General features: G+C 33.1%; 5 protein-coding genes and 1 long non-coding RNA gene across 7 annotated transcripts; 4 read left to right on the forward strand and 2 right to left on the reverse strand.

Moving 5' to 3' along the window:
- The first annotated feature begins 421 nt into the window (after nt 1-421).
- On the forward strand, nt 422-797 carry LOC143185075 (uncharacterized). Its single transcript, XR_013002867.1, has 2 exons — nt 422-562; nt 675-797. It is a non-coding gene; the product is annotated as an uncharacterized LOC143185075 (long non-coding RNA).
- Nucleotides 798-2,581: 1,784 nt separating this feature from the next.
- Impl2 (Ecdysone-inducible gene L2) lies at nt 2,582-10,163 on the forward strand. The gene is made up of 7 exons (XM_076388192.1): nt 2,582-2,670; nt 6,773-6,967; nt 7,804-7,865; nt 7,945-8,029; nt 8,115-8,304; nt 8,846-9,159; nt 9,391-10,163. The coding sequence occupies exons 1-7, from the start codon at nt 2,668-2,670 to the stop codon at nt 9,421-9,423; spliced, it is 882 nt and encodes a 293-aa protein (XP_076244307.1). The 5' UTR covers nt 2,582-2,667; the 3' UTR covers nt 9,424-10,163.
- Nucleotides 10,164-10,373: 210 nt separating this feature from the next.
- On the forward strand, nt 10,374-11,496 carry Rpe (ribulose-phosphate 3-epimerase). The gene is made up of 4 exons (XM_076388193.1): nt 10,374-10,646; nt 10,767-10,874; nt 10,947-11,168; nt 11,251-11,496. The coding sequence occupies exons 1-4, from the start codon at nt 10,410-10,412 to the stop codon at nt 11,359-11,361; spliced, it is 678 nt and encodes a 225-aa protein (XP_076244308.1). The 5' UTR covers nt 10,374-10,409; the 3' UTR covers nt 11,362-11,496.
- On the reverse strand, nt 10,691-12,693 carry LOC143185285 (28S rRNA (uridine-N(3))-methyltransferase). The gene is made up of 2 exons (XM_076388189.1): nt 11,526-12,693; nt 10,691-10,821 (listed from the first exon to the last, which is right to left on the reverse strand). Exon 1 carries the CDS (start codon nt 12,691-12,693, stop codon nt 11,554-11,556), a length of 1,140 nt encoding a protein of 379 aa, XP_076244304.1. The 3' UTR covers nt 10,691-10,821; nt 11,526-11,553.
- Nucleotides 12,694-12,795: 102 nt separating this feature from the next.
- Nucleotides 12,796-15,585, forward strand: Taf13 (TATA-box binding protein associated factor 13). 2 transcript variants are annotated; one of them, XM_076388195.1, is made up of 4 exons: nt 12,796-12,969; nt 13,153-13,390; nt 13,566-13,667; nt 15,171-15,585. In XM_076388195.1, the coding sequence occupies exons 1-4, from the start codon at nt 12,943-12,945 to the stop codon at nt 15,173-15,175; spliced, it is 372 nt and encodes a 123-aa protein (XP_076244310.1). In that variant the 5' UTR covers nt 12,796-12,942; the 3' UTR covers nt 15,176-15,585. The 2 variants fall into 2 exon arrangements, with proteins under 2 accessions (XP_076244310.1, XP_076244309.1); XM_076388194.1 differs by lacking the exon at nt 15,171-15,585 and having other exon boundaries at nt 13,566-13,842.
- Nucleotides 14,683-16,962, reverse strand: Ppox (protoporphyrinogen oxidase). Its single transcript, XM_076388188.1, has 2 exons — nt 15,673-16,962; nt 14,683-15,455 (listed from the first exon to the last, which is right to left on the reverse strand). Exons 1-2 carry the CDS (start codon nt 16,780-16,782, stop codon nt 15,126-15,128), a joined length of 1,440 nt encoding a protein of 479 aa, XP_076244303.1. The 5' UTR covers nt 16,783-16,962; the 3' UTR covers nt 14,683-15,125.
- Between the last annotated feature and the right edge of the window lie 311 nt (nt 16,963-17,273).

Genomic DNA, 17,273 nt, shown 5'->3' on the forward strand with positions numbered 1-17,273 from the left:
CAAGGAAAATTACATTTATTCATAAAAAATTACTTAAAAACATTAAAAATCTGTTAATTTTACTACTGCAGGAGCTACAGAATTAAAGTAGAACCTAAGCTAAAATAGAATTTGAGTATGTCAGTTTATACGCTAAATAAGCGACTCTACCAGCCACAGATTTAGACACTGGCGGCGCCTGAGTGAGGTTTCCAGAATTATGTTTGTAGCAAGTCGGCATGCTTATTCGAAATTTCCTACATCATACATTTCCCCTAGATCTAGTTCTGACAGAATCAACGGAACTTTGTGTACAAGCTTCTCCGAAATTCCCTATACCGGTGTTATCTAGTTGTGACAGATTCAATGCAAGTCTCTATGAATGAAATGAAAGTTAAGCATTGTATTCGAAACAGAACGCGGGTAATCAAAATTCATATTATACCACTAAAAATAAAATAGTTGACTAGACATGGAAAGTCAATCGAATCAATCGCCTTCATCTGCCGTGCCATCTTTTTATGCACCCCCTGTTGAATACAAAGGAAAAAATACTGCGATACTTTATCAACAGATTTGTACGGTTAGAGGTTATGTTTACGTATAAAAGTTCTATCTTATGTATACATTTAGTGAAACATTTAAATGAAAGAAAAGTAAATTCACAAAACATGTTTTAAATTTTTGATTTACAGAACTTGGACAAAGTCGCAAAAAGCTTACAAAACACTGATAAGAATTATAAAAACTTAAAAAAAGATATTTCAAGAGCAACTATATTGTTTTCTGCAATTGAAAAGGCAGTTCGGGATAAATAGTTCCTTTTTTAAATTTTACGTGTAATGTTAATTTTAAAATAAGAGTAACTTTAATATTTTTTTATGTGCAAATAAAATTTTTATAAAAACCTAGTTTTGATTTGTTATTGCTTATATTTTATTTAAGTAAATTTTGAGTTGTATTTGTAATTTTCAAGTATAATTTACTTAAATTTTCAATATCAACGAATAGATATTTTGAATGACGCAAGATAACAGACAGAGGCCGGTCCTTGTTTTTTCAATCATCCTTGATGATGAAGTACCTTCTGATTGTAATTCGTGATTTTACTTACACTTATCACAGCGGGAAATCAAATCAACCAAGTATAAACTAATGAATGAAGATTGGAAACCAGATATTCAATTTAACATGATAAAATGCGATGCATTTTTGCATTTAAAAAAGAATACTTTCCGAAAGTATCGATCGATGGAAAAACATTTAAAAAGTTTTTTTAAAACAAATATAAACATTACTTCTCAAATAGCATCTTTTGTTATGAATTGAGTTTTCTTAAACTATGCAAATTTGTTTTACCTATATAAATAATTAAAAATCGACATACAGTTACACAAAATTATGGAATAATCATTTTCATCTTGAAAATATCCTCATCCTACTATCATAAAACAGTATATCACCAATTATATTAAATTTCAAGTATCCAAGGTTAAAATGTAAAACCTAAAAATCATTTCCGCAATGGTATTACGTTATATTACATATACACGATTGAAGCACCTACTTGACGAAGATAGCTTGTCTCATTTATCAGAAACTATAAGGGCCCGATGATTATGTAAATATATTTCGTAAAACTAAAACAGGTGTGATAATGCAAATATAAGAACAATTCCTATTTTTATATTCTCAACGATTTTCGTGTTACAAATACCTTTTTTTATCAATTCATTCTCAAATTTTTCTATACTATCAAATCAATTATAGATCAAATAGAAACCATTTCTACTTCCAAGCTTTATAGTCACTTATCGTACTAACATTGCAAATACTGTTCTTCTGTAGTTTTTATCAACGTATGCACGATATGCAGTTAATTGACGAAGAAGCGTGTTAACAAAATTTTTAAAGCAAAATAGTAGATATCGTATTCATACATAAGACAAAGCAATTTATCGCTATTAATTATTCTAATACTAAATATTTAACAAAATTCAGATCAGGCATTTAAAGAGAGATCAGAGGGGACCAAAAAAGTCCAATGTCGCAAGGCAAAAGGAATTTAACTTCGCAAAGAATTTGTTAAGGACTTCGCACCGGTCTGTCCGGGACCAGCCACGGTGGTGGCAATTGATCGAAATTAATTTGTTAGGGTGTCCCCTAAATTAATTGTTTATCACGCAATTCTTTCTCGCCAGTTCCCCGTACACGCGTGTCATGAAAACACCTTGAACGAACAGGGGGAGCCCTTAACGGAAGTTTGGACAGTCGAATACCATCGTTTCCGACTGGGAAGATGCTCGTTGGGGGTAATTGCGCCCATCTCCTTCCCGGTACCATCAGTTTCAATAAAAGTAATTATCGTGGCAAACCTTTTGAAGTAAAAATCGATGGGCATAGATGAGGGTGGAAGTAAATTGGGTACGACTATTACGTGTGCACAATCGAGCCGCGCGTATAATGAATTCAATTGTTTGGTGTGGTTTTTATTGCCCTACTCCTCGCCATGTCGTCCAATCGGGGATAAGCGAGGGCGCCCGTCGCTACATTCGAAATATATAAATGTGTCAATAACTGTTCCTCGACGCTCAGTCAGTATTTTTATTCGTCGCTGCCAAACTGACGATTAAATAGTGAATACACGCGGCTTTCGTTTCCACGTACGAGAGAAAGTCGAGAGAGAAAATGGTAAGTCTGTAACACCTTCACGCTCAGATCCTGACCCACGCTTTTCTCTGTAACTGATCGGCAAAATAACGAAAATCGAGCCGATTTTTCAGAGCGACCGTGAACGGGACTGTCACTAGCCGAACCGATTAGCTCCATAAATGATATCCAATATCGCGAAAAATGTTGCCTTCTAAAATTAAGAAAAATTGGAAGAAGTTGATCGGTCTGGCTTTGGATAAGCTCTAATATCGGAACCGATAATTACAGTTTTCTTTGCTAATAATAGACTCCTTTCCACGCGCTCCTTTGATATCGTCTCCCCCAGGAAGAGAGAAATTTCTTCTTTCATAGTTCGGATCGATCGGCACGATTTTTCTGTCAGAAGAGAGCCACGGAAAAAGAGTAAAAGAGGGCCAGAAAATAGTTAACATTCCTATTCCTTTTATCATTTTCATATGACACTGCATATTTTTCTTATCGCGATTTATGGTTTGCCTGATATCATCTCTAGATTAAGATACGTTAAAGGGCTCTGAGGAAAGAGGGCGCGAGATCATAGGGAAGATGCGAAGATTGTATAAGAAGTTGCATCATTCGGTCCGAAACCTCCTCCCGTGATGTGCGCTCCTAGAAAGCATCTCCGACGCGAGTATCTTTATCGAAAGTTATATCTTATAGCGATACCAGGTTTAATATTTCTGCGAGCTTTATCTACCTGTGACAATTACCCGTCGTGATTTACCAAGTATAAAGGTAAGATTATCAAGTTGTTAGTTAAAAAGAGCATAGATACTTCGTCTGCGCGACAGCTACGCGGCTTTGCCACGTGTGAATTCATTTTATTTTGATGAAGGATGGGAGAGAGAGATAACGACGGCATGTATGAAATTGTGTGCGAAAGAATAGGAAAAATTAGAAAAATATAGGCCGAATTAGTCAGATTGAAACTTGAAATACTAAACTATTCAAATTTTTAATCATATTCGATAGCCTCGAATGTAGGTGTATGAAGATCTGCGGTCTATTTTTAGCACAGATGTATTTCAACGAAACAGTTGCAATTTATTTTCCATAATTCTTTGATTATGAGCGTTATTTCTTCATAGAATAATGTTAAAAATGTTAGTTTGATTTAAGAACATTTCGCTATTTCTTCTAAACCATATATAAGACTGCAGTATTTAATTGGTATAGAAATTACATCAGAAATTACACATGTCGCTTCAGGTTATTTTTAATAGAACTTCATAATTTATTAATTTAACATCTTTCTTTTTTTACTTAACATTAAAAGCCATATTAATCGATTTTCTTTCGTTATTAAATATTTCTTTGAAAACTAAAAAATAACGTATGTAGATCGATTGATCAAACTGATTAATTTGCTTTCCAAAAAACTTATTTCTGTTATATACTACAATGGCTTCAATTCCAAAATGAAAATTTTAGAATATTCCAGAATTTATACGATCAAAGAAAAAATAACTCATTGTACAAAAATAAATATTTCTCTTCTTTCTACAACTAAGGGAAAAAATAAAATTTAAATGCCATAATGCGACACACTTATTAGAGATTAAACATTGTTTTTCCTACAACATTCGGATAACATTGACGGCGCGTTTTTTTTTTTTTATTCATATAACTGTGATCACGCCTGCTTACACAACGTATTACAGATACGTTGACAAAACTATCTTTTCCGTAATTGGTTAAATACGATCGTTTGACGGTGGGCCCGTCGGAGTATCGAGAAACTCGGTTCGTTCCATCAGGAGAAGATAAGCCCTCCAATATCTCGGAAATTTAAGCCACTTTTAACTCTCGCCTCCTGTCGCTGCATGCGTATTTTCAGCAAAAAAATGATACACGCATACCGTCCTCAGTATCGTCGTCCGATTCTCCCCTATTTTTTCGCAACACATGTGTCTCATTAACGCTCGAGCAAATTCGTTTCCAAACATCTTGCCTCGTTAACGGCCGAGTTACTTAATCTCCGTTCAAGCCCGCACGCGTGACCTTCCTTCCTCTCGCGAAGCGTGGAGAAAAGGGGAGAAGAAGAAGCGAAACGGAACGACCACCGAACGACAAAACGCCGTTGGACCGTTAAATTCGCACGCGGGATTCGTCGGACGAGAAAGGGGTAAGGTCGTAGGGCTCGCGAGAAGCCGAAACGTGTCGGGAAAGGAGAATCGTGAGATTAACCTTTTGCGCTCCGAATGTGTTCTACAATAGACTGGCAGTAAAGTCGACTTTGTCGTAGATGTTGATATACAGTCGGTGTGAAATCATTGAGATGGAAATGTCTGAGGCTACAAAGTACGATATGAATCACATTTTAGATTAATTTTATGTTTTTGGTGTAAAGGGATTGAAGTGAAGAGACTTTTCTCATAAAATGAAAATATAATTAAATATAAGTTTATAATTCAATATGGAAATGTTAACATCTCAAAAATCAAAATATGTAACTTATACTACTTTGCCTTATACTTCTTTTGCAATTTCCATATTTTCAATTACTAAATTCATTAATTCTGCAAGTTTAAATCAAAATTGGGTAAAACTTGAATAATGTCTTTTAATATATGGTGGTTTACAATTTTAAAGCTAGTATTTCAAATAATTAATTATTTCCAAGTATTGTCTTTATAGTAGATATTTGTTATAAAGTTATAACTTGGTACAAACAGCAAGCTTACTGATAAATAACAGAATAATTTCATGAATCGAAGTTTGCGTCCACCATTCAAAAGCCATGTATAACTTCGTTTCATAGCACTAAGAATAATCATGTATGAAAGTCATTTAGTTTCCGAAATTAGATGTTAATCGTGCAGTTCGATTATGAAACAGAAAAACCAGGGAATGAAATCAATCCACTTGACTTCCTAGAGGCTGATTTCATTCAGCTCTCAAATCAGTAAAATATCATCAATATTGTTTTCCCATTTTCCCTCTCTTTTGTCTCCGATAAACCATAACAAAATCAACAGTTCGCAACCTGACCTCTGAACTATGTTTCCTACCTCATAATGTTGCTACATGTATCGATACCCGAGTTTACAGAAAGCAAACATTACACGGTACGTGTCTAAGTCCACGGTTAGATCGGGAGAGATTAAAATCGATACGGATCCACTCGTAAACCGGAGATTCCTCACGCGGCAGATATCAACGTATGAATCATCGTCGCAAGGATGTGGCGAAGGTATCGAGAGGCGTTTTACCAACGGCGATAAGCGTACGATAGATAAGGAAATCTCTAATTTGGTGATTTCGATGCTCACTCGAACGAGCAGGCCATGCGATCGATCCCAACGCAGCTCGGCACAGCCTCGAGAACTTGTCCCTGTTCAAAATCAAAAGCCTAAGCTGTCCTGTTGACACAACATCGCGGCATTCCTCGCTTTCGAAATCGATCGACAACGTAATTTTTATTGTCGGGAGAAATTCTTCCTGGAAAACCTTCAGGTCTTGAAACGTGACATTGAACGAATTCTTGAGGACGCGCATCACGGCGAGAAAGTGTGCTAAATCACGGAGAAAACCGCGGCAAAAACAACGAATGCGGCAAGGATAATCGTAATATTATTATACACCGGGTTATCGGCGAATTGTTAGACGAAATCAACTCGTAATACTTTACCGAGATAAGGAGAGCGCCGCTTCAAAAAGAGAAAGATTGGAATGCACACGTTACTCGTTATTACTCTGTAGATATTTAATTATCGTCCCATTCTCAAGAGTTTAATTTCATTGTTGCCAATTGTGTGTTTATTCGTATCCTCGAGGAAGGTCGAATAAATCGATATTATAAATCGCGCGCACCTAACCCGACAATTAAATCCGCATTGTTATATCCAATCGGTCCAATTTCTGCGAAAAGAACGTGACACGCTGGTGTTCTTCAACATCGACCCGATTCAATCATTGCACAACGTCCCTTTGCGTTCATTAAAGTGGCTCCCTCCTATTCTTTTATTTAATAATACCGTTACATAATAGCGGTACGTTTGATAATATGAACCCTTTCCCCCCCTTTCGTCCTCCGTCTCACTTCATTTCTTTCTTTTATTTGCAATCTCTTATCCCCATTTTTTTTCTTGCCTTCTTTCAGATGCAATCGTACTCGACGCTGCTAAATCTTGTTTGCATTGTCATCATATCGTGCACGGTTTCGGGACACCCCTTTTCGTTCCTGCCACGATATGCTATCGAACGAGCCGCGGAACGTAGGAGTATAGGCAGACCAGTGGTAGAGCATAGCTCCAATTTCCTAACACCGTTAACGGAATACAAAGGCAGAGGAAAGGTAAGGCGGGAAACTGACCTACAATACAGGATAATGCGATGTCTCGTGACTGTGATTCATAGAGGCGGAAATGAAACGTAGAGCAGAGGAGCTGATGATAATGTGGGGGATTATCTCTGTGGCTGTAAGGCAAAACAACTTGGCGAATCGTTGAAAAATGTCTGTTTATGCTGTAATCGAAGTCTACAAGATAGGGATTGTACTTTTAACAGAAGGAAATTACGGGAATTCTTCCCTTAAAAACGAGAATATAATAAAGTGCAAGTCTATGATACAAGATTGATATTCAAAACGTCTAATGTTATACTGCTTTGCCTTACAACCACAGACTTAAATTATCGTTTGTCAAATATTCTAGTTTTTGGGTTCGAAATTAAAAAATTGGAATGGAAACTCATGGTATTAAGAATAATTTTGATGCTCTCGTTGTGAACCAATTTTTTTAGTGTCACTGAAATCTAAGTAATCTTGAATTTTAATTTGCTGATCAGTTATTTTACCTACAGTATTTTGCATTGGATTATTCATCGATTACATGGCAATTTGAAACGGTTTGTCATGATTACTTAACGTTTCTAAATAGATGTACAAAACTAAAAACTATTTACTGAGGAAACGAAAGTTTCAACGTCAACTATTATTTCAATTTGATTTTTCAAAGCAATCTTCGTTTTTCAAACGCCTACACATCTTCGTAAAGTGCTTTTAAAGTAATCAGAATGAACATACGGTCTTACATCTCCTACCAAGAAATCCCAAAATCTGGATCGATGATAATAATATAGATAATACGATACATAATATGACGATAATAAAACAGTTTGTTTCAATTTTAGCCCGTGGAGCCATGGACCAAAATCACTCAAAATCCTGTGAATGGTATCGAGGCGAGTGTGGGGTAAGTATTCGATATTAGATCAAGAAAGATGCATAAATTATAATGAAATTACAAACGAAACCATCATACTTCGTTACAGGAGCAGGGTAGAATTAGAATGCAAAGCCAGTGGAAGCCCACCGCCGGAAATTCTTTGGTTCACAGGAAGCGGCAGCAACGAAGAGGTGGATATCACGATCATACGTCATTCGATAATTATTACGCTGGAACGAATAAGATATTAATTTTTAATGTCCCTTTCTTTCGTAGTTGATTGAATACGTCAAAGCCAACACGCATTCCCTGTACGACCCATCCGAGGAGTGGAAAGGAGTGGCCAGAATTAATTCGAAGCTCGTGATAGAATGCGTGACTCCGGATGATGCTGGATTGATCTACTGTGCGTCGGTTTCGGCGCGGGAAGTGAAGGTTTCCACTCCTACAGTGCTCCTCGTTAACAGTAAGTAGAATACAATTAGCGAGTAACTTCTAGAGATTACGGATCGTTCTTATTTGCATTGATATAAGTACATAAGCCTCCCAGGAGCACAAGTGATTAACTTGATGATATTAGGAACAGGGTCTTTTAATTGAAATATACAAATAAACAAACGTTTTATAGGTAATTGTTCAGATTTAGGTTTTATACCATAAGAAATAGAATGTATAAAAGTACTATAAAAAAGGAAGAAATTTAACAAATTTTTTAATCTCTTCTATGACTGAAAGTCTGAAAATTGCAACAAATGTGTCTTCAATTGTTAAATTGATTAATTACTCAATTCTACATTTTTTTAAATACTTATATTTTTCTTTTTTCAAATACAGTATTTGTTTGTCCATATATTTGTAGCTGAAGGGACACTATTGATAACACCATCAATTTTTTCTTATACTTCTTCGTAATTAGTTTTTAACTTCGAAAATTGAATTCAATAAAAAATTCCACGAATTCTTTAACCAAACCTCTTCTATTAACTATTTTTAAAAATTGTTTATAGGTGAAAATAGTAACAACAATTGTAGCTCTGAGAGTGATCCAACGATTACCCTGTATTCTCCTACTCGAGTCGCCCACATTGGAGCGACTGTTGTCCTCCCATGCAGGGCAAGTGGCAAACCAACCCCAGAAATTTCTTGGATGGACAACTTCAACGTACCCCTATCGCTATCGACGAATTTGCGGCATAGAGTATTGGACAACGGTGACCTATTGATAGAGGAATTACTATGGGAAGACATGGGTGGCTATACTTGCCAAGCGAAATCAGGACAACGTCAACAAGTCGTCAGCACGTTCCTCTATCCGCTACGTGTATGTCTCTATTTTATAATGTCCTATAAACTGAATGGAAGATGCCTCATAGTATTCTCTAACTATCAGTTCGTTATTAAAACGATTTATGCTTTCTCGTAGTTTTACTTAAATCGTTGACGAGACAAAAATGAGTTATCGATAGTTGTTCTCTTTAGAGAGATAACACTTGGATTTAATTTTATAATTTGAAGTAATATTTCAGAATTATTAAATAAATTTTGCTTTCAGCCTGAAACGGAAGTGGACCGAACGGTTAATTGAAGAACCATTAAAAAACGAATTGTTAACATTGCCTCGATCGAAGCTTTCCATTGTGCGACGTATTAGACAAAATGGACGAACCATAATCTTTTTGCGCCTACGTTTTAGTGTTCGTTTCTGACAAATGGTATTGTTTCTAGCATAGATATTGTATGTAATTCTATCATATTGAATTATGTTCTTTTATAATTCCACATGATAGGAATACATGTTAGTAATGATAGCTCGACAATGCGCTCGAGAATTAGCAACGCTTTACTTAGTTATTATTAATGAAACACAGACATCGTTTTACTTAAAACTCTACAAACGATTTTAACGTGCCAAAGAATTTTATATTTGAATATATCGATCTTAGCCAAAATAGCGATGTTAAAAGCTATTTCGATATTTAATTATGTATTACGTAATGCCTCTCGAACGGGGTATCCGTATAGTTTTAACGAATTATTTATTTATTATACGTATACTGCGGAAGTCGACCATGCAAATAAGCATGACGGATAATATTTCATTTTAATATTAAGGATATTTGCATAAATGATCTAGTGAAAACAAACGTGTTCTTATGGCTTCGATTATTATTTCGCTTATTATTCATTAGTATTAATTTCTACCAGTTATATATTTCTCTGACGAGTATTTTAGCGTCTGTCACCTGTCTGAGGCTATCATAATCTAGTGTCTATTATAAAATGCTATATTTTTGTGTATAAATAAATGTATTTCTTTTCGTACAATCTTTATAAATTTGATACTTTTATATTCCTTTACTCTGTACTTTTTCTCCCAATGTCTGCATGAAATTAGATTTGAAGGGCTATAATTTTCGGTTTTATTTTAGTTTTATTTACTGTCAGTTTTATCAACACACAGTAGCCTGATGCAAAACTAGTCTTGTGAAAAAGATCGCCAGGCCACTCGATAACGCTTTATCATTCCTACTGGAACACGTGACACGTGCTCATAGTAATAACATATTAAAAATGGCAAAGAAATTAACGGCAAAAATTGGACCCTCGATTCTAAATGCCGATTTGGCACAACTTTCAGAAGAATCGCAACGATTAATTGACAATGGTGCAGATTATTTGCATTTAGATGTTATGGATGGACACTTTGTACCTAACCTAACTTTTGGTCATCCGCTAGTAAAATGTCTTCGAAGTAAGATAAAAGACGCTTTTTTTGAAACTCATATGATGGTTTCTAATCCAGATCAGGTACACTTAATACTAATTTTTAAGTTTATATTTATAAAACCTAATTATTACTTTGCACTATTTTTATTAGATCTCAACTTTTATCTAATTTAAGATTTTATATTTTCTTCTTCATTTTAGTGGATTGAACCTATGGCTGATGCTGGAGTCAATCAATATACATTCCATGTTGAGCCTGTGAAAGATGTTCCGCTAATTTGTAGAAAAGTAAGAGAAGCAGGAATGAAAGTATGTAATTGACATTAATGTCGTAAAATTTTACAAATAGAGATACTTAATTTAAATTCTTTTAAATAAAAGGTGGGAGTTGCACTTAAGCCTGCAACACCTGTGGATGTGGTTGCAAATTATATAGATCTAACAGATATGGTACTAATTATGACTGTAGAACCAGGTTTTGGTGGACAAAAGTTCATGGAATCAATGATGGAAAAAGTATCATGGCTTAGAAAAAATTATCCTACATTGGATATAGAAGTAGATGGTGGTGTTGGGCCAGCTACTATTGATACATGTGCAAAAGTATGTATATTAATTAATTGTTATAACAAAAATATTAAAAATGAGACGATAATAGATTATGATAAATGTAATTCTGTTTTAGGCTGGTGCAAATATGATTGTCTCTGGAACAGCAGTTATAGGTTCCTCTGATCAAGCACAAGTTATAAAAACATTAAGAAATACAGTCAATTGTGTATTGCAGAATAGCTGAGAGTAAAAAGGATTAATAACTTTTATAAACTATCAAATTAATATGATGTATATATATTATAAATGTTTAAAATTTTTTGTATCTTTGTATACAATTACAATGTTTATAAAAAAAATTAAGAATAAATGAACAATATTTTTTATATTATCTGTTTCATTACTTACAGTTGCTAATGTTGTATTCACTGATAGTTCAATCATTTACAAAACTAGAAAATTGAGGATTCTCTAATGGAGCAACTTTAGGATTTAATTTCAATCTTATTTCTGCTAAGGTAATCAAAATAGCTTCTTCTGTTCTAATAGTCCTTGATCCTTGTTGAGGACAAGTATTCAAATATTTATCAAATATCAAAGATGGATCATCCACATTCAAATTAGGATCATTATCCACTGCAGCCTCTAATCCACATAATCCACCAAATACTATTAAAGCATGATGATATGTAATGCTTTTGGGTTCTACATTATCAATAGACACTCCTTTGTCTGAAGTCCCAATTGTCAAGTCATATCCACTCTTATAAGGACATTGCGTTAACACTTCTGTGAGATTATTAGCTAATCTCACTGTGTATCCCCAATATATACCAGTTTCCGATCTAGGAACATCAGGAGGCACAATAATACCCTTCAATTTCTTAGGATTCGATTGATCTTCAAATATTTTCACTGTAACCCTCAATCCAGGAGTTAATACTTTATCCACATGGACATCGCTTAATAATCCCACGTTAACATGAGAACCTTTACCAGCTTTAACTGGTTTATTCGTAATTACTCCTTCTCTATACAGAGATATATCTTGTTGACGCAAGTGATGTGGAGCATCTAAAGGATTCAACACTCCAGCATATTGTAAATCTTTATGAATTGGGAAGAAATGTTTTCTTAAATATTGCGGACACTCAAGATACTGCAATATTCTAGCCAATTGCAAACACCCAATTCTTCTTTCACCAAATACTTCATCCTTTCTCACTTTCTTTTTCTCAGTTTCAGTTACTTCTCCTTTGTCATCAAAAACGATAACTTCATCTATTTTATACACACACACTGCACGTGCGATTTGTCCCGCGAGATACGTTCGTAATTCTGGGGATTGTGCATTATCCAAAATCGATCCTGGAACTGCGATACTCACGGTTGAGATATCTTTTTTCTCAAAATGCTGCTGTTCAGCAGACTTCGCTGCTTCCTTTTCTAATTCTTTTTTCGCTTCCTCTTTTTTAAGTTTCTTTACTAACCTCTCTTCCCGCCACTTTTTTCGTTGTTCCTTGTGTAAACGATTGGTCTCTTTCCAACTTTTTGTTTGAGGAATTACTGGCGACATAGTTTATTAACTTCTGAAAAATGCTCCACTGAATTTGAAAATATTTATCATTTTCTGAGTATATAATTTATGAACGATTATTTTTCGGAAGAATAACACAAACTTCAGCGAACTCATAACAAACAGCTGAAAGCTGAAACTGAAACCAGCTGCAGACTAACTTTATCTGATTTCATATGATAGTTTGTTTGTATCTTGTTTTCCTTTAGCATACAATACCTAACAGTATTTGGTTAAACTTATAGAATTATGACCACAGAAGAAGGTTTTGAACAGGTATTTAAATCGACTTTAAATTTATTAAATAATTAAGAATTGTATAGTATTTACTGTCATTTCTATAGTTTTGAAGTTAACTCTAACCTTAATTATCGTTTCTTTATAATATTTAAAATTTATTCATATGAGAGATTAATATATTTTACTGCTTGAAACTACGAATAAAAATATAATTATCAGTTTGAGGATGAAGAAACTGAAATTCCAATTGGTGGAACTTTACCAGGAGGTAGAAAACGACTATTCTCAAAGGAATTGCGCTGTATGATGTACGGTTTTGGAGATGATCAAAATCCGTATACAGAAAGCGTCGATTTATTAGAAGATCTCGTTATTGAATTTATTACTGAGATGACACACAGAGCTATGGAGATAGGACGCACAGGACGTGTTCAAGTTGAGGATATTGTATTTTTAGGTATTGTTTTCTTAGATAAATTTATATCGTATTTTTATATAAATTTTGACTAGTTCACATATAAAATAATTCATTTTTTATCATTTCTAAATTAAGATAAATATTCATAAAAAATAAAATATTTTCTAAAATTAAAACCTTCAAAAATGAATTATATAAAAATATTCTGTTACAGTAAGGAAAGACCCAAGAAAATATGCAAGAGTAAAGGATCTTTTAACAATGAATGAAGAATTAAAGAAAGCAAGAAAAGCATTTGATGAAGTTAAATACGCAGGTACTGTTAATCAGTAAACTTGTTTTCACATTTCATCAAAATCTAAATGTATGATAAACAATTTTTATTTTACTTGAACTCATTATTTGATTAGACTTTATATTAATTGTGTTTATTATTCATTATTTAGCTTATTTTTTTGAGAAGCAGAATCATTTATATTACTGTAGAGAGAGTTCAAGTAAAATTTATTCAAACACAAGTGAACTATTTGAGATTTTGAATTGTTTTGTTCAAATTGTGCAATACTACTATTGAAAATAAATATTGTGTTATAGTAGATGCACAATTAATTTATGATTTATTTATAAGTATGGAATGCTACATGCTCTTATGCTGCATCCTTATAATAGTTTCTGCTTGCTTATTTACAGTAATTAGAAATGTATAGAGGAGTGATAAATATTTAAGTTAAATTAAAGAATACCTTTCAAGGAAGTATCAGAGTCAGAGATGTTAATATAACATCAAATAATAATTAATATTATCTAAATGATAAATATTCTTATTATTATATTTGTTTTAAAATATTTATATCATATTTATGTATACAAAATCAGAAGAATAATTTATGTTTTCAGTCCAATATTTGATCAGTTATGTATAAACTTATGTTCAATTATTTACTATTTATGTTTAGAATAATTTGTTTTGCTTTTATAACATAAAATATTATAAACAGAGTAATGCACCTAACATTACCACATACAACCTCTTTTTGAAACACCTCAATGTTGGAAAACAGTTTTTAATTTTTCCATTACAACTGTTTTTTTAATTACTTATAGTTAATATGAATCATAAAATAATTTAAATTGATAACGTTCTATAAAGTTTATATTTCTAGAAATAACTGTTTTTGTATATAATAAATATTAATTATATTTTGTTATGCATGAACTGTCCCATTTAATATAGTTATTCAGTAGAAATATAAACAAATTCTTGTAAGTAGATAAAAAATATTTTACGTGGTAATGTTACGTGGATTATGTTGTACACATTTTTAATAAAGTTAACACTTTTACAATACTTCCTTAATCCTAACAATGTTATTATTAGTTACTTGAAAAATATATGACAAAATAAGTACGCTATAAATATATTGAAAATAATTATATTTTACAAATATTTATATAAAATGGTTATGTATTTAAAGCATCAGTATTTATCTCTTAGTTCTGATATTAAACATTTTCCATTTATATACATTTCCTTTTCTAATTGTTACTTATTTCCTTATATTATTATAGGAATTATTGCTTTTATGATATAGTACTAAAATTCTACAATGCATGTTTTAAACACAGCTTATATTTAAAAATTATTTTGGTTTGGTAGCTATAATTACATTAGTATTTTACATATGCCTGTGTGTGTGATATTTTCTCTTTGAGTCATAGAGGAAAGCATTGCAACGTTTGCCTGCTCAAGCTGCATTTGAGTTTCACTAAATTGTTATATATTCAAACTGATATCAGAAACAGCTTGTTTTGCTGACAGAATAACATCATTGAGTCCTACACCTTGGTATGAAGAGCCACACAGCCCTAGAGGAATTTTGTGCGTGGAGATATAATCGCGGATGCGGGTTAAGCGTTGCATGTGACCTACTATGTGCTGCGGAATACAATCCTTCAGAATGGAAACATTAAATACCTGAGGATCTTCGTTTATTTCTAAGATTTCTCTCACTTGATCGACTGCCACAGTCAACAGATGCTCTTCTGACGAACATTTACCGAAGTATTTTTCAAACCATGCCCCTCCCATCATAACTGTTAGTACCTGGATTTTAATAAGTGTATATTTTCAACATTAAGAAGTTTCTCTAGTCGTATCAGTTATTTGTAAATTATTTAAGTATAAAGAATTATGTATGTCATATTATTAAAAGAATAAAAATTTTTAAATTTGATATGAAAAGCAAAAATAAATTGAAGTAAAAAATATGGCAATTGTGAGAGACAAAAAGCAACTAATAAAACTTTCCATTTATACATACTGTTTTTTGAGAATTCTGAGGTAACACACATGAATCAAGTATTATTCCAAGAATGGGGATTTCCTCTTTTGGAGCTATGAGTATCCCAAATGCATTTAGTGGTAAAACATTTTGACGAAACTGGAGATTAACTACGCCCACTGTTACAGTAGGTATCTCTCTTAATTCTTTAGATAATTGTGGATGTTGTTCTTGTACTAGGTTGGCTAAATCTTTTGCAGGCAAACTTGAAATAACATTATAATATTTTTCAATTTTTCCATTTATGGTTAATTCTACATGGTCTTCGTGGAATTTAAGTTGTTCACATTTATGTCCCATTTTTAATTTTACTCCACGTTTAGTTACACTATTAGCTAAAGCTTCAGGTAATTGTTCTAGACCTCCTTTCATACCCCATATAGACCAAGATTCTCTTTGAGCTTTATTTACTAAACTCTTCTGATTATTGTTCACATTTAATATGTTATTTTTTTCAGCCTGATTTTGTTCATTTTTGAACAATTGTCCTAAGGCAAGCCCCTTTATTATAGAGCCATGTTTTTGTTCAATTTCAAATATTGATTTGGCTAGAGATTTTACACTAATTTTATGTGCATCACCCGCAAAGATTCCACAAACTATTGGACTAATTACTTTGTCAGCTACATCTTGGCCCAATCTCCTTGTAACAAAGCTATGTATGCTTTCATCGTCTTTAGAAATCGTTGGTGTATTTATCTCATTCCATATAATACTCAATACAGATCGTTTCAGTAATGTATTCTTTCTAATAATACCTATCAGGTTAGTAGGTACTACATGTAGTTGATTGTCTGCATAAATTAGCCGACTTTTAACAACAAGATTAGAATTTGTTATAGGAATAATTTTGTCTGATAATCCTAATTGTTCTACTAACTCTAATGTGTTCCTCCCATTTAAACCTTGGACTCTGATAGTTCGTGGACCTTGTTCAAAAACTGTTCCATCACGTAGTTTTTTTGAACGTACCCAGCCACCTACACGATTCGAAGCTTCTAATATAGATATGGAAGCAAGTTTTGAGTTTTCAAGTGCATAGTATGCAGCTGATAAGCCTGACATACCAGCACCCAAAATTGCTGTCATTTTAAACTGTATTTCAAACTACTAACTACAATTATCTGAAGTAAAATATGATTGCTTCTATATTTGTTATTAGTAAGAATTATTCATTAATTAATCAGATACATTTTTGTTACATTCAGTGATCTGAGACTTTTTTAATACTTTCCTTAAATATAATAAATAATAAATAACTAAATGTATAGTTTTCGTGTTATGTATATTTTTTACTACCAAGCGTTAACCAAAGAGTACAAAACAGAGTGGAAGGTCTCGTAAGAAGTCCATATTAAAGAATAAGGCCATTTATCGCGACCTCTGGTGAGCTGGTTGATACATTATTAATTCCTCCCTTACTGCACTCTCCTCCTTCGATCGCGACTATCACCATCCTCCTTATGCGGGCATTTTTCAATTAATATTACTTTATATTTTCTCAAATTAACATGCATACATGCATTCATTTGGTTATTTTGACCAAATTGAACACTGTAAACAACTGTAATTTTAAATAA

The sequence above is a fragment of the Calliopsis andreniformis genome, chromosome 10, assembly GCF_051401765.1.
Source record: "Calliopsis andreniformis isolate RMS-2024a chromosome 10, iyCalAndr_principal, whole genome shotgun sequence".
NCBI classification, from domain to species: Eukaryota; Metazoa; Arthropoda; class Insecta; order Hymenoptera; family Andrenidae; genus Calliopsis; species Calliopsis andreniformis.